Here is a 24099-nt window from a genome sequence, read left to right as displayed (position 1 = left end):
ATACAATTCACTTCGATGAAACATAAATTATGCATTTAAACTGTTTAATTCAGTTTTATGGTGATTCGATATTAAACATCTTAAAACCGTTTTCCATTAAACCGTTTCGACATCATACTTGTAAATGTAGCATATATTATAACAATATAATATTATCGCGCGGAATTATGCATGATTTTAATTTAACATAATATTGGATGGTGGGATAACACAAAATTAATGATTTTATGCTATCGTTTTATAATTTAAATAAACCTATAAATCTATAGATTATCGATATTAGAGTAAATTTAATGGTTTTTATTTTACCGTTTTGGGTTGGTACAAATCTTATTATTTTAATTCCAAAGAAATAAATTCACAATCAATATTAATTTTAATATGCAAAATAATAACACAACGGTGAAAAATAAAATAATATTCAAATGAGAAATAAAATAATTATTTTGACGCAAAAGATAATGGAAAATTATAGGAGGAACGTAAAAATATTAATTATTTAAGGTAAAATTTGAATTTGTAAGAATTATTTTAAAATATTGTATTAAGTCATAACACGTACAATTTTTTTAATATTTTACGTATTATTAGACTATAATATTATTTAAGAACGTTTAATATATTTTTTAACAAAATTTGAACCTTATTTTTCATTTAATTTACAAAAAAAAAGAGATGAGTGAAAACCCGATTATAAATTTGTTAAACAATGTTTTATTCTTCAGTATAATATTATTTTAATCAAATACAAAAATTATAAGAGAACATAACATATTTAATCATGATTTTCATTTTTAGTATTATTATGATTACACAAATAATATGTATTTCGTATCATTTATAAAGGAATAAATTGTGATTGTGAAATATGTTTTTGTATTAAATACTTCCTTTAATAGTAAAAGTTTTAATTATAAAATAAAAATAATTAAACCCATTTCATTCCGTCTCGTTTTTAATTATATTTTTTTAAATACTCGTATAAGCATATTAATTGTCACATGATATATTATATAATATATATTATATATGTATTATATTTGTTTTTTTTAATAAGTTTCAGGCAATTTGAAATACAAAATAGAATAATGGATCTTTAATAAAAGATACTATTTAATCAAGCCAGAACGCCAGGTTATCGTCACAATTTTTCCTAGATTTCAACTAAATAAAATAAATATATTCTACTTAAAATAAACAAACATACAATTCTAATTAAAAAAAAATGCAATATTCTGTAAAAAAAAAAGCAATGTAACATAATTAAAAATTAAAATGCTGAGAATAAATTGTTTGACAATGTATATACAATTTACTCTATACATTGTTTAGCAAATACGTACACTTTAAAAGCAACATATAATAATATAATTTATACAACATAAAATACTAACGTAACTAAAATGGTAATGAATTAATTTTGATTATTGTATGAATTTGACACTAAATGGTCAATTATTTTGATATTCAATTATCACTGACACATTATACCAATGTTCTTAACATAAAATACAACTAAATAATGTACAATCTTAACTATTAATTTTGATTTTAATTTTTATAAATATAAATAAAACATCAAATAAAATTATAAATATACAATAATCTTAACATAAATACAAGCATTATAATATGTTGGAATGTGTGATTAGAATAATAGTTTACGTACAATACTGTCGTTGACATTAACTATATATTATTATTTACGAAATCATTATTCAATTTTAGAATATTTTTTTCCACATTGTATAAATGATTTTAGAAAACGTAAGACACAAACAAATACATAAATCAAAAAATTATATCATAAGCATTAGCCAGTAAAATTTAAGGGTACATTAATAATTATGAAAGATTTTACACTGCAGTACTTATTGGTTTACTTGAGTACATTTTTATATGATTGGCCAGCAAGTATTGAAAAGCGTTTTATTTCTTAACAGAAATTGAAAGTATTCCACAAGTTCAGTTATGAATCAAAATTGTCTGACACTTTAGGGTGCAAGTTCAATATTTTTTTATTTTAAAATATCCCGAGCAAGCCACTAAGTCGAATACCGTTTGCCAAAGTTAATACGAGTATTCGTGAAATGATTGACTTTAACTAGAAGTGTGTTTTTTTAAATTAAGTAAAACAAGTAAAATAAGATATCATAATATTGTGCATTCAAAAAATAGAAATGGTGAACTACAGCCAGTATCTCCTCCCAGTCTGAGATTTACCTATAAATTATTAGAGATTTGATTACTCGTGTTGATGATTCTTAAACATTTTAAATTTGATAATAATATATACATATTATTTAAGAAATAATGAGATTGAAAAAATATCAAATAACATTTGGTTAAGGACTGCGCGTAGCCTTAGTTATGTGGCTATATAATATATGCATACATTAAATATTTGCAGGGTGGTTATAGTGATTCCTCACACACAAATATGAAGTGCAATATAAGGTTAGTACTTGCGAATAAGTATAAAGTGTAAAACTATTTTGAAACAATATGCGTAGATCTATTTAGTTATAAATGTGTCATATTATGTAATATGCATAAAGATTAGATAATGATTTTAAATAAAAACAAATAAATAAATAAATAAATACCCATAGTGTGCCTACATCCGATTTTATTCAATTTCTATTCCATTGAGGCATTAGGTCTCAAAATGACTTAATAAAAACGATTAAATATAAAACGTATTCGTTGGTTAAGTTAAGTGAGCTGAACGGTGAAATTTAAGCAAACGTTATGTTTCGAATTCCCATTATATAGTTAAACATTTTTTTTTTAAAGATATAAATTTATTTCAACAAGCAACCATGATTAATTAGTATTTTTTTATTTTTTATATAAAAAATATAAATCTATATTTTAAATTATTTTATTTAAAATGCATGTGTAATGATAATTGGGTTTACGGTTAAAATTAAAAAAATAAATAAATAAATACTTTTCAACATTTAAATAAGTTTGAAATTTTATAAAGAAATGGGTATTTTAATATTTAAATAATTTGATGATATTTTCAATGTTACTTAAATCTGGGAACGAGATAATTAAGCCAATATTATATTTTTAATTGCATCAATAACAATATGAAAGTGTGTGTTTCTGAGGGTAGGTATAGTTAACATTACTGTGACATTAAAACAAAAGATAACGATGTAGGTACAATTGTTTCTTGAATAATTTTTAAACATAAGAAGAATGATAATTTTCTAACTTTAAATGTTTTCATAAAATTTTATATTTGACTTGAGCACGCCGTCCTTTGATAAGAAAGTCTGCTATTTAAATTTGCTTAACAAACGTATGGTATGTATTGCTTCAACTTTAATAATAATAGCATATCCCTCAACAGAATGTGTTTGTTGGTAGGTAATAAAAAAAGTATTATTTTGATAGTTATTAGGTAGTCGTCCGAAAATAAATATTAAACACAATCGTGATATTTATCTCTGTTACAATTCATTTATTTTACTTTGCTGTAGCTATCATTTTATTGGGTTTACGGTATTTCTAAGAAAAACACATAGCCTATACCTACGGTCGATTTTACTATAAATCGTATGTAAATGTAATCGCGCGAGTTACTAGAGGAATAATGGATGGAACTGTAAAATAAAAAAGAACAGTCGTATAAATATGTACATGAAAAATAAACTAACGTAAACTATTTATAAAACGTGTAATATTATTCACTAAATACCTATTCAATGAAAATCCATATATTATATTTAAAAGTAATTTGACGTATTGTCGTATATAAGCAATAATCAGTACCTAATACCTAAACACCGATAAAAACACAATAAACTATAATTATTATAGTAGGGGTAAGTAATAATTAGGGCCCGGATTTATAAGTAGTATTACATATTTTAATATATTACTTGTTAATTTTCTCTAGCAGTTCAAAAAACAGCTATTAGATTCGATAGAAATTGTAATTTTAATTAAAAGAAGAACTGCAGTAAAGAATTGTATATTGCAATGTGCATGCATATCCTACCAAATTCTTACGTTCTCTCTGTAATTATAATTTTTTAATATTATAAAGCATAATATAATAATATAATGTATGGGTTTTTCAAATACACACATGTTATTAGTATTTTAAGTATATTTAGCTTATAAATAACATTTTGAAGTATATTTACAAGTTACAACAGTAGTCATCAAAGAAAATAACGTAAATTATAGAGACCGCATACAATGCTATAGGAATTTGATAATCTGTCTTAATATTATCGTAATACGCTAACAACATAATAATAGGGACATATAGACATATAGTCGTACACTATACTAAACAAATGTTATTGAATGGGCCACTACGTTTTATGATAGGTATCTAGATAAGTAGGTACTGATGCATTCTCTGCGATATTGTTGTTGACCATATTGTATAAATAAAATGGACTTGAAAAGAGGTTTTTAAAGATACAAAATGGATAAGCTGAGAATTAAAAACTAACTGTCTTATAATGCAACTCGAATACTTTACGTAAATGTTTATTCATTTGTATAAAAAAAAAAAAACGATATTGCCTTGTAAGGGTATAAACAGGTTATACATATAGCAAACAATGTACAATCGGAAACGATTTTACCAATAATGTAGGTACACCTGCTTTTGATTTAAGATAAAATAAAGTTTTATTTTGAAATGATACTTTTTAGTTAATATGTTACTATTTTTTAACGAAATTGAAATAAAAAAAATATCATTAACAGTGAGATTCGATTTATATATTATTAACTTGTTAATATTTTTACGTGCGTTTACTTCTGGTTCTTAAAAGCATTTTAACAAAATAAAAACATAAATGCTTATTTTAAAGATATTTAGAGCATATAAATCCGAGCCCAAGTAATTAAAATGATGGGGACACTCTAATTACTAATTACGTATTATCTAATTTCATAGATCGTGATGAATTCATAATTTGATTTCTCAATTTTTTGCGTGTTAGTTATACCCACATAATATATATACATACATAATACATATGTATTATATTAGCGATAATAATAGTATTGTTCATAAAACAAAAAATAAACAATTATGCTTGTATAACGATAACTTTAATTAATATTAACTGTAAAACATAATAACGAAATTATTATTTTTTTGATTATAAAATTGAACTAGTTTAATGTATAATTTTGATTATCAAGCCAATGACCTAGTTGTCAAGGCAGTGCTTAAAAACAATTTTTGATTATCTGATTTAAAAACCCATTACCATTATTACGTTTGAATGGGTGCTTTTAAAATATAGGTAACTGAACTGAACTATAATAAATAAGTTAAAACAATTAGGTTATATTTATGAAACCTATATAATTTATAATATAAATACGCTATAAACTATACGTCTATACATAAGTTAAAGAGTGATTCTTATATCATACGTGACATGGGATATTTCTGTAAATCTGAATATATATATTTTTTTTTAGAAACTTTAACAGCAATAATATTTTTTTATATTTTTGTTAAAAAATCACAATATTTTACAACTTCTCATAATGACAAAAATAATGACAAAAGCAATGACAATATTACATAATGCAGAAAAGTTAAAAAATTGAGTTTAAAAATCATTTTTAGACAATATGCATTGTTTTAATAAAAAAAGGTTTAAGATTTTGGTAAGTATGAAGTTTTAAATTTTAGTTATTAATATTCAAGAGCCCGCTGGCTTATTAGTTTTCTATAGAATAAGAAAATTACTTTTCAATGATAATATTTTAAAAACAAAATCAATTAAAATGAAATACACAATTATAAAAATAATTAGTTTATAACGATCAAAAAATAAAAATAAATTAAGTGATATAATCTATTGTTAAATGTATTGGTGACTGACGGCTGTTCAAAAAATATTAAACACTATAAACCGATGATAAATAATTTTAATTCTATGGTGAAATTTTCCTTTACTTATGTGTAAAAGTTTCCAAAAAGAAAATAATTTAATTTCATACGTTTACAAACGTACCATATTATAGTTTGTAATAAATACAAATATTTGTATTAATATTGAATCACTCTATATTATAATATAATAGTGTATATTATTTTACTCTTCGAAGAGTTAAAAAATCTAAATGTAGATATTATTATTTTTTTTTTTTTAGAACTTTGATCATCATATGTTACATAATATATTTTAGTTATGCTTTAAACTTTGAATTTGGTGCATATGGATTCCCGGAGTAGCTCGAATTTACGAATTGGAATTTAAACAAAACTACCAATATATATTATTATGACATAATATTTTATTCAAGGCTAAATTAGGAACTTTAGTATTATCAATATCACCAAATTTCATTCCAGCACCCATAAAATATGTAGTTCAGTCTTATTTTAATTCTGTGGATGTATATTATAATATTATGTTATATCATACAAACTATAATTATTTAATATGTTTAGTTTATAGTTAGCTCAATCGTACGCCATGAGCTATAGAATGCTAAAGTCACTTACGTATAAACTTAAAAATGCAGATATTTATGTTGGGGTTAACTTGAAGAAGACATTAACAGTTGACGTTAACTTTTCCTTGACTGGTAAGTAGACTAGAGATGAATGAAATGAATCACTGCGACCACTCATTTCCTTCTTGACCGACGGAGATACTGAACAGTTTTCGAGAAAAAACGACTGCATTATAAACGGCTCGTGGTTTGATTCGGGAACATGGTGGTTTTTTTCTGTAGACGGCGATGCGTTTTCGGTCTGACGTGGCTTGATCGATGTTCCAAGTTTGTCGGTGAATACGTCATTTCCGTTATTGTCCAACGACTTGTCTGCCGACGAATCTTCATTAGCGTTGAGTGTGACGTGCGTGTTGTCCGGTGAATGTAAAATAGCGTACGAAACGGGTGAATTCCTTGCATCTGAGTTGAAATGGCAATGTGTAAAATGATTTTCCAACTGTGTCTTGTTTTGAAACGCCACACTGCATGTGGGACATGTTAACGACATGTCCTTTGTGGTTTTATTTTCGGTGAGATGAAATTTTTCATGTACAAAAAGAAATGACAAAATAGATGTGGTGAACGGACAGTATGAACAACGATACTGTTTCATCTCATCGCGTATTATTTGTTCATCCACTGGATTTTGTTTAGGACTTCCAATTGCTATTAAGCTGGCGTTCAACTCGCAGTTAGATTGCAAGTTTTGCTTTTCTTCTTCCAAATGATTCTGGATATGCTTCCATTGGATTTTTCCCTCAGGCCCATGGTCGTTCAATAAATGAGCACTTAACCATTTCGAACTTCTGAATCGTCTAAAACATATATTGCACACTTCAGTATAGTGCTTATAATATCTATGACCATTTTCAGGTTCGTCGGACAGTTGTCCATTCTCAGTCATCGAATCCGTCCAATATTTTTGGCAAGATCCATTTTCAACTATGCCATGTGAGTTTTGTTTGTGTACTCGTAGAAAATATTTACTACATAGTTCTTTGTTACATATATCACACACTACTCCCCCAATATGATTACCATTTTGAATCGATATACCGTGCATCCGTTGCATGTGAGTTTTCATGAAATACTTATTGCATAATTCTTTATTACATATTTTGCAAAAACTACTTAACATGGTAGTCTGCTTTCTTTCACCCAGTTCTTTGGTATGATGATTAATGTATTCCTCGTTTTCTGCAGAATTTTTACTACTAGCCGATGCTCTACCCATACCTTTGATGTTACACTCACATTGTTCGATATGTTCTTTCAACAATGCATCAGAATTAAATATTTGGTGGCATTCGTGACATGAATGTTCGATACGTAAATTTTCATTAGACTCTAAAGATTCATTCATTAGTTCATGAACGATGTTTTCGTGTTTATTGAAAATGTGAGTTTTTAATGATCCATTAACTTGCATGTTACATACATAACATGTTGACATATTTTCTAACGTATTTCCGTTAAATTTAAAAAATAAATTATGTAATGTAAGTAACTTGTTTTTGCTCATCGAGTCAGTATTAGATTCATCTGTTTCAATATTTGTATTCATTTTTTTTTCATTTTCAGCGGTTGCAATGGTAGCTGGAAGGTACATTTTATTCCCAATAATATTGTCGTTAACATTATTATTTGTAATTATTAAATTAATGGGGGTATTAGTGTTAGTCTTCAATTCGGTAGGTTGCTGATTTATACCTTTAGTGTTTGCTTTTGAACAATCATTTTTAAATACTTTTTCATAATGTGTATTTATGTTTGTAATATGACTTGAATTACTTATAGGTTCAATATTATGAAGATCGATGATATTACACAATTCATTATTTAATTTATTGATGTAATTCACATTTCGATCATCATCTGTATTCTCAATTTTGATGTCATTATGTGGGGTTTCAACCGTTGTATATTTCATCATAAATTCTTTTTCAGTATCTACTGATGTTTGGGTGTCTTTTAAGAATACTTTTTCATGTGTTTTTGAAATTTCAGTTATTGATTCGTTGGCATGAAAAGATGGCGATACTGTTTTAATATCACTATCACACAAATCCGACCCTCCAAAATCTAAAAATTCGTTTTTGATCTGTAAATTTGTTTTAAAATTTAATGGGACATCATCAGTTAACTTAAAGTCTCCATCGTCTATTATACCGTGAATTTTAGCTTTATGTCTCCGAACAAAATATTTGTTACAGAATTCTTTTTGGCATATACTACAAAACGCTCGTGTTTGATTGTTAAATATATTTTTTGATACAAATGTGCTTTGATTTGCCGATGACTGAGAAAACAATACAGGACTTTTAAACAATGAGGATGTTGAAGCACCAATATAATTGTCATTAATGTTTGAAGAGAAATCGTTAGTAGTGGGTAATGTTATTTTAATTCTATCCAACTGATCTAAACTGGAACTATTTGAATGGCTGTCACTGAAAACGCCGTGTTTATTAGCCTTGTGCGTTTTCAAAAAATATTTGTTACAAAATTCTTTGTTACATTGATCACAGAAAGCTTCTGGATTGAATATTTGAACAGAAGATGACCCAACATTTGTCCCTGATGTGCATGGTTGGTTTTTAGAAAATGGCATCATACAAGTTGAAGATTCAGTCGAATAACTGTCTTTTTTATCATTATATGCCATTTCTTTCGGTAATGTTCGATGAAATGAACTCGGGTTATTAGAAATTTCCGTAGATGAGTCATTTTTCAGTTGTATGTCATTAGAAAAGTGTATTTTTTGTACCTCGTTTGGTGAAAGTTTTTGATTTTCAGATATCGTTAGATTCAAAGGTAAAGAAACCGATGGATATTGGGGACAAGTTAGTTTTAAATCTGTTGCTTCTTCGCTTTTGTTCAGTTCGCTTTTATTTTTGGCAGAAAATAATATTTTTTTGTCGCTTCCATTTTTTGTATTTTCTTCATTAGAAGAAATCCTTGTAGGATTTGATTGTTTACGTCTTTTTTTTGTAATGTCTCTTAGATCTTGGTTGGTAGCAATGCGTTTAGTTCCTATTTTTACATCTATAGTATAGTTCGTCTTACCTGATATTGATTTTAATAATATATCAGTCCAATTTAAAGGAAAATCCATTTTATTATCTGCCTTACCGATTGTCTGCATATCAGTATTTCTTTGTTAATATCGAAGATAAACTAAAAAACAAAAACAAATTAATTATTATTAATTATTTAATAGTAGTAAAATTAATTTATATAATTAAAAATAGTTTAATTTTTGAGTTAAAAAAATAATTCATTATTATTATACTACAGGTAGTAAACAAAATCAGAAGTATATCTATAAATTAACGACCAATGACCAACACTTGGCACATCTTATATTTAACCACGATTTTTGGATAATAAAACATTTCGGACTTTAGCAATCAATAATTAATATTATCCATGTACATATAGGTAATCGGGAAATGGTTAAATAACATTATTCACACACAGATATAAAACAATAATTCAATTTAATTTTTAAAGATACGTAAATTGACATATACGATATAATATTTAATATAGATAATAAAAAAATATTTAAATCATTAAATGTAACTATTGTGTACATGGAATTTCAAAATACTTCTAAACTTACAAGTTACATTTTTTATTCAGGGAACTGCAATTATAGAAGAAATATGTGGGATCTTCGTCTCCGTGTCATTGACTGAAGATTAGCCATAATAATTTAGAATTTTAACAATATCTTTTGAATTTATTAGATTCTTTGGGGATAATGGGAAATAGTGAATTAATTTCTTGCATATAATTGGGTTAAGTACTGCATATGTTTCCCAGTGTAACCCATTTGCCTCTATTAATCTCAGGTATGCAATCGAACTAAACCTCCAATATTTGGTAGTTAAACGTATTAATAGAATCAAAAGGATTAAAAGATGTGGTCTTCAGTTCCTGATTAATGACCAATTGGGCCCGGAATCCAAACACCTACTACCCTTTTAACTCGGTGTTTTCTAATTGCAGATAAAGTAATAAAAACCATGTGAGAATTTCGAACACTACTACACTAGTATAACATACTAATAACGGAAAAATTTCCATTCATAACTTTTAATAATAACGATCGCAAACGTCTGGAATTTGTGAATTATACTGCTCATGAAATTTAAAGGCAAAAAACAAGGAAAGTAAAAGGAAGCATCAACAATCGTGCTGTAATATTTAAATGGTGAAATTAATACATCAATATTTATACAAGCTGTTTCAAGAAAAATCTATAATGACAATGTATTTATAAAAAATATTTTTATAATAACGATTGATTTTTTCAAAACCAAATATTTTTAATCCCAACTACCTATTTTCTTTTTTTTAGCTTGTCTTAAGTCCTGAAAAAGTAGTGAAAGAAAATATTTGTGTCCCCAACGCACATGGGCTTTATTAACTTGATTTCCACAATCAGTATTTTGGTAACGAAACCCGTTCCCGCAATTGTTACGTTATAATATTGTCCTGAACAATTCGTTTGTAACTATAGTACCTGTGTAGCCTTTCAACTCTGACTATTCAATAAAAAAAAGATTCAATCAATTGAAAAATATCATTTTCTGAATAGAATATCATTAATGTGGATGTTACATTTTATTATGTCTAGCTTATTCTATATTTATTTTTTATTTGTGCCAACTTCGAAAATACTCTTTTGATTGAACAATAGGCAACTGAGATTGTTAAATACAATCATATTGAAAATATAATTTAAAAAAATATATATATTGCAATAACTTTTCAAAAACTTTCTTATTGTTTTACATATATCGCTTTCATCAAATTATACTTAACGTAAATTCAAAAACATTTGAAATTTAACAATTTAATTTTAAAGTTTAGGGCCAATATCATTTTTATGAGTAGAAATGTAAATCAATTTAAATCCTATAATTTAAAATATTAATACATAGTAATATAAAATATGCTGTCTCTTTTTAAATTTTTATCACAATACCGTAGTTTTTTTTTTTATTTCACCATTTTAATAGTGTAAGCTTTTGCAAAGCTTAAATCATTTTTTTCATAATTATCTATTAACATTTTATAAGTATGTAAAGGATACAATCACGTTATGTTATTCATAGATATGTTTATTTAACCAAATTAATATAAAATAATAATTTAGCATTCATTAGGTATTATTTTTAATTTATATTTTAGTAATTTTTCGTGAAATGAATATATTTGTTTTATATTTTACTTTTAAAATATTATACGCATAATCTAACGTATAAAGAGATGGGCCCTGGGACTATGCCATCTCTGACATCCACCTAATCCGCACTTGATTGAAATTGACGATGTAAACATTTAGGAGCTTAAATGCTTTAAATTAAAAAATATATGAATAATTTTAATTAATACACCTGCAAGCACATAGCCTTGCTATGCAGCTTTCATAGCAGTAATATCATACAACCGCAATCGATAAACCCATTTGTATTTAAATGTATATTAAATTATGATTTATAGTTTAAAAATCATTGATTTGGTTTGGATCTATCTGTTTTTCTAATTATTTTTCTTTATAATACCTTGTTCATCGGTATTTTGAAAGCTGATGTATTTAGTATTACATTTTAGAAAAGCTTGTAATTTCAATAAAAAACAACAAACAACTTTCTTTTAAATAAAATGTTTTGCAAATCGTTTAATAATAGGTGGTATAGATGATGAATAAAATAACATATCACGTCATAAATATACATAATTCAAAATGTAATAATGAATATATTATTATTAGGTCTCAGAAGTTAATGACTTATAAAACATTAGATAATGACCTTAAAAAAATGCAGATATGAAGAAAAAAAATTATTCAAAACCAATAAAAATACCAAGATATATTATAAGATTAACTTTTCCTAATTAATTTTATCAACTAAATGTTCACATTAAATAATAAAAAGCATATAATATTTTTATAATACTTCTCTTCTCATCGACTAATTTAACTGATAAGAGATTATGAAATAATCTTAACTCGGCGATAATTGGCAAAATCATTTTGAGCGTTTGATTACAAACACAATACACATAAACATTGATCAAATCATTAATCAATGGTTTCAAATTGCTTATTAAAATTCTTTAAAATATAGATAAGCAACACCTGTAAATATTTCTATGTTTACAGGAAACATAGTGTTTTTTTTTTATTTAAAAATGATAATATGATCATATTATGTTTTTTTTTTTTGTATAATTTAATTTTATAATGTCAAAATTATTATAGGAAAAGTATACCGGGTTCGACCAATGTTTTTACCAAGCCTAAGCAAGTACTTGTTTTATTTTTATTTAAGTGGACAAATGTACTAAGATGATTTCTCGATTATTTAGGTATTATAACCATAAACCAAAAAAAGCAATCAACGTTAAACTGTTACGTTTTTAATCTAAACATAATATCATATAAATAACTTTTATTACATAATTAAATTGTAAGACGTAATTACAGACATTTATATATTATTCAATACATATTCTACGTATAAAAATCATTAGTTTTAATGTTAGAACCTTAAATTTGAAAAAAAAACTAAAAATTTTTCAGTAAATTGAGCTTTGTATTTTTCTTAATTCGATGATTATTCATCGTTTTAAATATACATAGTTATAATGTATAAAACTATAAAATATAGCGGAAAACTTGCAATGAGCTTGTTATTTATGTTATACAAAGTCTATTTTTTATTATTCAAATATTATCTACATTTTTTAAATGCATAAGCGTATTAAACGTTTTTGTAGTAACAATATTTTTCAATGCTACATCTTTTGCATAAACAAAAATTTTCTAAGTAGAAGCGATGAAATAATAATAATTGATGGCGATAAATATTTTTACAAGAACCAAATATCGAGTCTGGCCCATACCTACACATACATAAAAAATGCATACATTTAGTCAACAAGAGTCAGTCGTATATTTTCCATTATTGACATGCTTTTTTTATATAAATACATTTTGTATTGTAAAAATACTTAAGCTACCCAACGTCACCCCATTTCTAGGAACGTAGTCAGAATATATTTTATACGTCGTTCTATAATGTATCAACTTTTATTAAAATTAAACCTTATAGGTTTTAACTGTATAATAAAAAATTATCAAGAGGTCGAAAGTGACTATTTCCTAAGGGAATATATTTCGCAATAAACACATGGTATTAAAATTTATTTACAAAAGTAAAATGCCTGTAGTAGAAATGTAGAATTTACTTTTCGAGATATTCATGTATGACGTAACGCATTTAAACAATTTTTACTGACAACACAAAAATGTTCTAGAATATTGATTTCTATTAAATTGCTATTAATTATACATTTAACAATAAAAGTTCAAAATTACACAATTTTTAAAGTTAAAACTTGCCACTAAAATTAATCTATTATGACAAAAATTGTATTTTATTATTCTTTATATTATAAAATGTCGGTACCTACTTAAAAAATTAATTCGCTTCAAATAATATAAACTATACCAATAATGGTTTACTAATTAATACTATATTTTTAATTTCATTATTGATATATTAACTCTTAGGTAGACTTATTAATTATTATATAAAAGCATAGCCAGTGGCGTATTTTAGGTTTTTCCGCATATAGACACTTTCCAATTCGCCGCCCCCCATCATTCCTAAAATAATTTATAAAAAATATTTGAATGTACAACTTGTTATATTATTATAATATTACGAGTATATATAAAAAAAACCGATACATGTCTGCCTGTCTATATTACTGTATTTTAAATTTTAATTTACAGTATGAGAAATCGAACCCGCATTTAATGCGCGTATGTTTTGTTATCTATGTGCGTACTAGTTTGTACTGTGTTGCGTATATGTGTATAATATAAGTATAGTAGGTACATGTAGGTAGCTGTTTAATTTTGAGCAAACGGACGCGAATGTTTACGTTTTAACTTGTAATTCTAAATAATATAACATATAATTTTTATAAAAATAATTTTTCTACTCAAAAAAATAGTAAAATGTTTATATTATAGAATCCAAGTATGATATTTTACAAAAATAAAAATTAATCATATTATTATTAATTAACTACATCTATGCTATTGGTACTATCAAATATGATACATCTTATTATAAAATTATAATTAATATTATATGTTCATATTTCAAATATTCACTAACACTTTTGTAGTATTGCTGACGACAACTAGGGATACAATTTCTAGATATTACTTCTAATAATTTCCTTCAAATACTCAGCAGTACATATTGACATTTAATTAAAATTATTTGCCAAGCAATTCGATTGACTTTAAATAAATAATAAAAGCGATTATAAAATAATAATACTTATTATTATTTTAATTTTACTAAAAAAAAAAAAAAAATCAAAATTGAATTGGCTTTATTATTTACACATAAATATTATGTATAATACCAATTTCTTAAACATTAGAAATACATATACAATTTACTATTGCAGGCTATAGTTTCTATAAAACTATAAAGTATTATTTAATATTTTTGAACTAAATAAATAAATAAGTACGTTTAATTTTAGTACAAAAATAGCTACGATTATAGCTGAAGAAGCTTTAAATGTAAGCATACATGTTTGTTGTAGCGGGTACCTACTATAAACAACAGGGTGAAAAAAGACTTATATTGTTACGTGTAATAAACTTCATTGGTTCTTTCTAATTATTAACCTTTTGTGAAAGACATTGTTTGAATACGTAACGCTGATATTCAATTTAAAATATTAAAACTTAAAATAAATTTATCACATATGAGTATATATGTATGTACACAATTACTAATTATAAATAATATGAGTAACACTAAAGTTTATAATAAAAAAACTATAAATTAATAAATGTTTAAAAATATATAATATATATTGTAGTTAATATTTTCCATTTAAATAATATATAAAATGTAAAAAACTCCTTTATGATTTAAAAAAATTATAAATATATTAATAAATCAAAAATGAGATTATTTTTAATGTAATAAAGTACGTGCACGATTGGGGGGCTTAGCCTCTTGAAAACATTTCAAGCCCCTCAATAAACGTGGTCATCTGATGTAACTATCAGCTCGTTATATTATATACGTACCTACAGCTGCATTATAAGTATGACATCACATTATGTCGGGAGTATTTAAACTTATGAACGTAAATGCCTTACAGAGAATCTTCGTATGGTAAATGAAATAAATATCTTAACTTAGCTCAAAAAATATATAATATTCTAATAACTATAATTTAAAAATATTTAGTTTTCGTATAGAAAATATTATAAAATTAGTATCTTATACGTATTGTAGTATAATACACATACACGTATACAGACAATTTTAAATATTTATTACATGCAAAAGAGATTAGACCAGTTCAGTGCTTTCATCTTTCACTTAAAAACAATATTGGCTGGCCATTTGAACTTACGTTTTAATGAAATTTCCGAAGTAATCAATATTAAATAACCAATGTATATGATGGCCATTAATTATAAATACACATTTCAATTAATCTACTTAATAAAAATATAAAATATAATTTAGATGATTTAGTAAACAAAAACTTAAAAAGCAAATACTTAATTTTAAAACTATTAAATTCATTTTTTTCTTTTTAAAGAATATTGTACTCAAACGCTTAAATAAATTTAAAATTATAATCAGTACTTCGTAAAATAAATAAATAAACTGCAAAATACATTATGTTTTATTATTGTTTACTTGTGTCTTATACATTCGATTTGCTGATTGCGAGTACTATCCTAATGAAACAGTTATTATACTATTATACTGCCTATAAAATCTACTTATTATTTTGCTTAGAATTATTGAAAGCTCGAGTAAAAATATAAAGTAGTATAAATATATTATAACTATAAATTGGTATAAGTAGGTAATCAAAATTAATAATTAAACTATTTATCACGGAAAATCAGGCCTACTAATGTGACTATCTTCTCAATAATGTTAAAAAAATTATAACCATGGCTAACCAATACAGTCATAGTATTAAGTTTTTGCAAATCATAATAAATACCCGTCAGTTACACTATCTATTTTTATTATTTTTTAGTAATTGCTACTGGAGCGATGCGCTAGTACTATATTTAAATTCTGTAAAAATAGTAGGTTTCCTAAAAATACACATTTAATTTAAATGTTTTTATTCCTTATATTAGCTTAAACAAATTTAATTAAAAAATATGTATATATTTATAATGAATACCATGAAAATCTGAGTGTATTAAAATTAACAATATAATACTACTGTAGGTATGTATTTATTCATAATTAAATAAAAAAAAATTGTGCAGAAGAAACAAAAATGTGTCAAAAGAAAAATTGTAAATGCGTATTATAAATTTATAACAGCCAACTATATAGTTACTGTGAATATTCAATTTTGTAACTTGTCCATAAACACGCGACATAACAAAAAAAACGCAATAACGATAGATATTTAAAATTACGACAAATAATAAATAACGAGACACGAGAAACGTATAGGTAAACTTTTATACTATACCTACTTACGACCAGTGTACCCGTGTATATTGTTATTATTATATAATATATTGTGCACTGCAGTCAGACACACGTGTCTGCCGACAAAGTGACGCGACAGTGCGTGTGCGTGTGTTTAACGAACTTTTGAAAGTGCACGTTTTCGCATACACACACGCGCGCGCGCACACACGCACTTACTTTAATTTAACGTGTTTACTGTTTATACGTTACGTGTGCACATACACTTTTCGAAAAAAAAATTGTGGAGAGCTCCGATCATTTGAATTTCCCGAAACGCACGACACGTTTAATCAAATTTAAAAATAAAAAACTTTTCGCATAGGTATATTATTTTATTAACAGCGATGCAGTGGTGAGACGTGAAATCGAATTTAACCAAACGACAAATGCATATTAAAATATGTATACCTATCGAGTATCGAATGTTATGAACATTTACTAAATGTATATATACTTACTGGATACGACGACAGCATCAGTGACGTGACAATCGAAAGAGTTACGAGACGCGTGGCTGCGATGGCGGTACAGGCGACTGCGATGTTGACGACGATGGCATATTTTGTGACGGAGCATGTCTTCGATTCGTGGTGAATTTATCGTGAGATGTTCTAGAGAAATTTGATTTCTTCAAAAATCGGTATCTCACGAAAATACGCACGAAGTGACACCTCGGCCGACAAAATTATTCGGCACGTGGCTCGATTATTTTATATGTATGGTAAATATATAAAATAATATATTACTGTAATAACAACAATAATAATAATAAAAAAAAAAATCAACAAATTAAAATATTGTTATTTTAAATTATTATTGTAGCGCCCGTTCCAAGTGCAACGACGACGAAGACGACGATGATTGTATCGTTCGCCACCACGTCAACGTTCCGCCGACGGTGGCACACACGTATCGACTGGACGCGACTCGTCGCGCGCGTCGGTGGTGAATCATAAAATAATAATAATAATAATAATAATAATAGTAATAGTAATAATAATAATAATAATAATATAATATACGACGCGCGCTCGAGGGCAGTCGTCGCCGCTGCCGTCGTCGTCGGGGTGCCACGATAGGTGGTGGTTGTGGTGGTGGTGGTGGCGGCGGCGGTGGTGGTGCGGCGGTGGCGGTGCCTCCGTTGGCCAAGGGGTTGCGACGCGCGGTGGTAGCGGCGATATCGGCGGCGGCGGCGGCGGCGGCAGTGATGACAACGCGGTGGCGACTTTGGCGGCGGCGGACGGCCGACGGACGACGACGTCTCCGCGTCCGTATCGGCGGCGCGCCGTATGCGCGCCGCGCACAAACGCACGCACACATACACACACGCGCGCACCCGCGTATACACGTGCGCGACTATTACTATTATTATATTACGGAGACGCGCGCGCGGTTGCGCCCAATTACGCGTCGCACGCGTGTGTCGCGTCCATATAGTGACACGGCCGTGTCGTATTATAGCGCAGTGTGTTCGCGAATTTCATACTATATAATGCTGTTATATTACATAGACGAGGGGAGAAAAACCTAAAAAAAAAAAAAAGCAAAAAATAATAATAAAAACCGGGGGGAGAAAAATGGGGAAAAATGTGGAGAAAAAAATAAATAGCGTCGCGCCGCCGAAACGGAATACTATCGATTGACGCGCTGCGCGTGACGTCACGCGTCGCGAACTTCGGCGCGCGCTACGCGACGACGTTTACGCGCGTCGGTCCGCAGATCCTTAGATCCTTCTAGATCCACCGCCTAGTCGTGTGTGTGTATACCGCGGTGGTGGGTCGACTGGAAGACGTGATCGACGGGGTGAAACACGGTCTTCGGGCAGCACAAGACGTCCGCAGGTGCTCGGGCGGTGATGACGATACAGAATTCAATTTCAGATAATATAGTCGATATAATAATAATAATGTGTTGTACACGGTACGCGTATGATATTATTATTATTATTATATCTGCTGCCGTCGTTCGAGTTTATAATAATATCTAATATTAATATATTATACATGCATTATAATATAGGAAAAGTGCGGTGTGCGGGACGGATATAAGTTACGCAGCGTGGACGATATTTGTCACCCCGCAGCGGACTATTTTTTTTCTTTTTTTTTTTTTTTACTTTATACGCGATATACACACATGACTCGGTGTGTGTGCGCTTTGTGTGCGTGTGTGTGGAATACCGCCCAGTTTTATGTTATTAAGATTATTGGTCGAGCGGCGAGGGGTCGTCGTCGTCGTCCTCGTCGTTGTCGTCGTCGTCGTCGTCGTGGTTCAGACGGTGGCAGTGGGGTTGTTAGGTGCGGGCGACGGAGGAGCGGCTGCAGCGGCGGTCGTATAGTCGCCGCCGCCGCCCTCGACAACCGCCGCCGCTGGACAAGGGGGGAAACGGCGAGCGGACGACCGTTCCCGCCGTTGCATTTTTACGGTCCCTTGTTTTTAGTGACCGAGGGAAACGAAAATATGAATCTCCCCCGCTCGCGCGCGAGCTACGGTTTTGCCGATGCTTCGTATATGCGTAGTGCTATTATATATATATATATATATATACATATCCGTATACAATATAATATACATGCAGTTTTTCAAAATATTTCTGTTTTTATTGATTTTTTTTCCCCATTATTTTATTATTTTTTTTTATTTTTTTTTATGTCCTCGTCTGTCGCCGCGTTTTTCCAACGCATCTCTCCTCCTCCCCCCGGTGTGACGACGATTTATATGCTTACATTCTATTTTAATACGAATAATATGCTATTGATTATTATCATTTTTTTAATCAATATGATAATATTATTATATATAATACGTATACAAATATTATCATGTTTTATTTATTTTATACGATAGTTTTAAATATTAAAAATATTATACTTTCATAATACAAGTGTTGTATGAAATTTGTGCGGTACTCAAACGAGACCGTTTTAAAATTGTTCACGTATTGTACACACACGAAATATTACGCACAGTGACAATATTATTTAAATATAATATACACTATACAAGATATATATATTTTTTTAATGAGTACCTATTTATAGTTTTCAGATTTGAAAGTTATTTTATCTTTTCATAGAAGTTTCTGTATTTTAAAAAATAATTCTAACATACAATTTAAATACGTGAAAAAAAATGATTACAATTGGATTAAATAAAATTATATTTATTTTCATATTTAAAAAGATTTTTCTTTTATTTATAATATAAAATAATAAGTTTATATGTTAATTCATTATGTAATGTATTTAAATGTTGATTTTCAGTATTATAAACATATATTTATTTATTATTTTATACATTTTCGGTGAAATATATATGTGAAAAAATTGTTTAATTTTTAATGAAATTTTCGAAGTTTTATTGCATGTTTTTGCGCATTATTTAGGAATTTAAATGAATTTTAAAAGGGTTTTATAGTGCATTTTTTCACATTCCAAGAAATATATATCGTGTTTTTATTCGATCATCCAATGTGCCTTACGCTAGTAACAATCAGGATCATAAACCGCCTTAAAGATATAGCGTGTATAGCCATGTTAGTAAACGTAGTAAATAAATAAACGTACTAACATGTTATTATTATTACTTTTTTCTTATTTCTTTATTTTCATTTTTTGAATTAAATTTTTAGGTTTCAACTCTTTCAGTTTGTTTGTAATATTATTCTTATATTATTTCTCTGTAGTAGTAGTAACAATAAAAATCTCATAGGTATCGTGATAAAAAAGACAAAATATGTTTAAGTTTAAATGTATTATTTAATTTATTGTATTATAATTGTATTGTTCTATTATTTGTTCCTGAAATAAAGCTTTGATTAATTTAATATATTAATATGATTCTTATTTTAAATTATTCAATATTTTTAACATTTTTAGTTAGGTAATTATATGTAATTAAATACAATTTTAATGCAGTTGTTAAGCCCTTTTAATGAAATAACAATACATTTTAACAAACAATTAATAAATATAAATAATATAATAAATAATTATGTATCAAATTATGAATTTATGAACTAAAAATTATTTTTATAATATTATAATAAATTAATATGCAACTATATAATGTATAGATACTAAGTACTCGATCGTAATTAAATACTCATCAAATGAAAGTATTAAATTAAACTATATAATACGTGTATAACTATTCAAAACACAAATTTAAATTTTCGTTAGTTAATTAATAATATCATACATAGCCATATAGGTTTTTTTGTTTGGAATTAAATAATAATTATTATAACTGATAGGTAAATACTAAATGGTAATTAGTAATAAATAAAGTTTAAATTAAAAAAAGTGTTATACTTAATTTAAAGAAAATTCTTATTTATATATTTTGTAATAAGCGTTATTTCAAAAAACATCATATATTATACAATTAAAAATAAATAATTTAAAATACGAGTAGCAATTGTGTTCAAAAAAAATTAGAAACTTTATTAATATTTCCTGTACCAACATTTCAGATATTAGATTAAAATTTTAATACTCGTTCATATTTTCATAAAAAAGTGAAAAAAAAAACATATAAACTACCTAGCAAAAATATTAATTAGAACATTTAAAACTATTAAAAACTAAAAACATTTCTGTATAACGGAGATAACATTTTTAGTATGAAGCATATCGCAGATTTCGGCTTATTATAAACACAATGCTTATTAAATATGTGTAGGTACCTTCAGTATTTTTAATAATAAATTATTAAACAATTATCTACATATTTATTATAAATATATTGTTTTTAATTTTATAGGTATATATACATAAATTTGTATAGCAAGTAAAATACATAGAAAAAAAAATGTTTTGTTTTAATCATAGTTTTAAAAATAAAGTTAAAACAACAGATACGCCTCTAAAACTTTTCACGGTACGTATTTAAAATTAAAGCACTTTTATACGGATCTCCTAATTTGTGTTTGTATATTATTTAAACACAGTTGTTGACCGCGATAAAATCCTATATTTTAAATAGATGTATTACATGTACATAGCATACGCTTTAAGTAGATATTCTTGTAGTTCACATTTTGTATTTTAGTATCATCGGAAAATATAATACCCCCTATTTCTCAAACCATTCACTCGCTCAGCGGGTTCTATCGCAAAAAAAATCAATAAAAATGCGATGACCAGATTTAATTATGTTTACCCATGTTATATACGTGTGTAATATAATACTACGGTAACAATAAATTCTCGAGAGTCCTATAAAAAAAAATCCGTACAATGTAAAAGCTAAAGGTACGACGGTTGACGATGATCTATCGACGAAATCCGATCAAAAATTATTTAAGAACGTATGACGTTTATACTGAAGTATATGTGACAGTATAATAATATTTCTATAATTTATCTTATATATATATATATAATATATGAATTATGCGTAAAACGATAATGTATTTTTCAACATATACCTTTTCAATAATCATTCTTGTAGTAATATACAACAATATATTACCTAATATCCTAACAACACGAAGACAGGTTAGTAAATGGATAAAAAGCAATATCAGCGGGAATCATCGATCCAAATGCCAAACCGAAGTCCCTTTATATTGACAGGAAGTTCCAAGACCCCTAAAGACTTCTCGATGTTTGTGTTCCAACCACGTCTTATTATTATCGAAACATTCGATGGGGTACAACAGCACGATCGCGCGGGTATGGCGATGGCTATTTTATGTCAGACGTTTTAAACTGACAGCAGCCCACGTAGTATTTATAATATGTGGCACGTGAATAGATTTTGAGTACAAATGCATTTTTTCTATTTAGAAAAAAATTGTTTTTTTCCTTTGACAAGGTCAGTTTTTAGGCAAGTGCAACATTAGAACGACTATAGAACTTATAACTATCTAAAACGATCAAATTCAATTTTCCAAATTGGTTGCCAAATGATAGCCGACACCAATCGGCAGGCGCTTGATTTACGGCGATAATAAAGATCGATTAAATTATATTTATATGTGTAGTATGTATGATGTGTCTTTTCTATACCAAGAAAAGTAGTGTAAGTTGGTTTTTATCGAACATAAAATTACATGATTATATTATGTGCACGCCCGCGAAATTTCGGTAAAATAATAAGTGACTTGTTGCTACAAAAGTACAAGACCTCAGCTATAGCTTTACATAATAAAATACTTGAATTACCTGTAGTCGGAAATTATTTAGATTTTTATAGGAGGTATGCGGGAATGATTTGACTATGCGGTGATTATTGTGAATAACTCCGTAATATTATTTATCTATATATGTTTTACATTGTTCGTTATATTTAAATAACAGATCAATAATAGTAAATTAGTAAATGAACATCAATGAGATAATAATATAAAAGTGTAGCTACATTATATTTTACAGTAAAATATATCATATTTATTTGTATGCATAGGTACATTAAAAAATAGTTGTACAAAAATTGAAAAATGTATTTTATATATATTATATATATTATATATATATATAAGCCATTATTACAACGAACAGGATTATTTCGGTGACTCATCTGAGTAAAACCTATTTTTTGTTATATTTTACTATTGTGACACACACCATATATATATATAGGGGTTCGGAGATAAGTCACCTCCTGTAAGGTTTTTTCACCCCATTATTGATGAGGGGAGCCACACCAAACTAGTGAACATTAGATTTTTTTTTTGTAATCTAAAAATATACGATTTTTGGGAAAAATAATACTGAGTAGTATTATTCGTTTTATTCCCTAACGCAACATGGTACAATACAATGCATTTAGTTACAACATGTTGCAAAACTTAAATAAAACTCTTTATACAATGCTTTTGTAAAAAAATTTCATTCATGTGGAAAAAAAATTATATTTTATTTAGATATGACATTTGTTTTCCATAAAAAACGGTTACTATTATTATTATTATTGTTATTATTATTGTTATTAATGTAAAACAAGATCGAAAAACGAGAGTGAGTAATATACCATTTATTAATATGCCCAAAAAAAAGTATAATAAAAAAAATAAAAA

At 27.2% G+C, this 24099-nt stretch overlaps 1 protein-coding gene across 1 annotated transcript; it reads right to left on the bottom strand.

Annotated features, from left to right (window-relative positions):
* Window positions 1-826: 826 nt before the first annotated feature.
* LOC132924528 (uncharacterized) lies at window positions 827-18022 on the bottom strand. The gene is made up of 2 exons (XM_060988892.1): window positions 17534-18022; window positions 827-9675 (listed from the first exon to the last, which is right to left on the bottom strand). Exon 2 carries the CDS (start codon window positions 9641-9643, stop codon window positions 6530-6532), a length of 3114 nt encoding a protein of 1037 aa, XP_060844875.1. The 5' UTR covers window positions 9644-9675; window positions 17534-18022; the 3' UTR covers window positions 827-6529.
* Window positions 18023-24099: the final 6077 nt, after the last annotated feature.

This window comes from Rhopalosiphum padi, chromosome 3 (assembly GCF_020882245.1).
Source record: "Rhopalosiphum padi isolate XX-2018 chromosome 3, ASM2088224v1, whole genome shotgun sequence".
NCBI classification, from domain to species: domain Eukaryota; kingdom Metazoa; phylum Arthropoda; class Insecta; order Hemiptera; family Aphididae; genus Rhopalosiphum; species Rhopalosiphum padi.
This window is presented reverse-complemented; position numbering and strand designations above follow the sequence as displayed.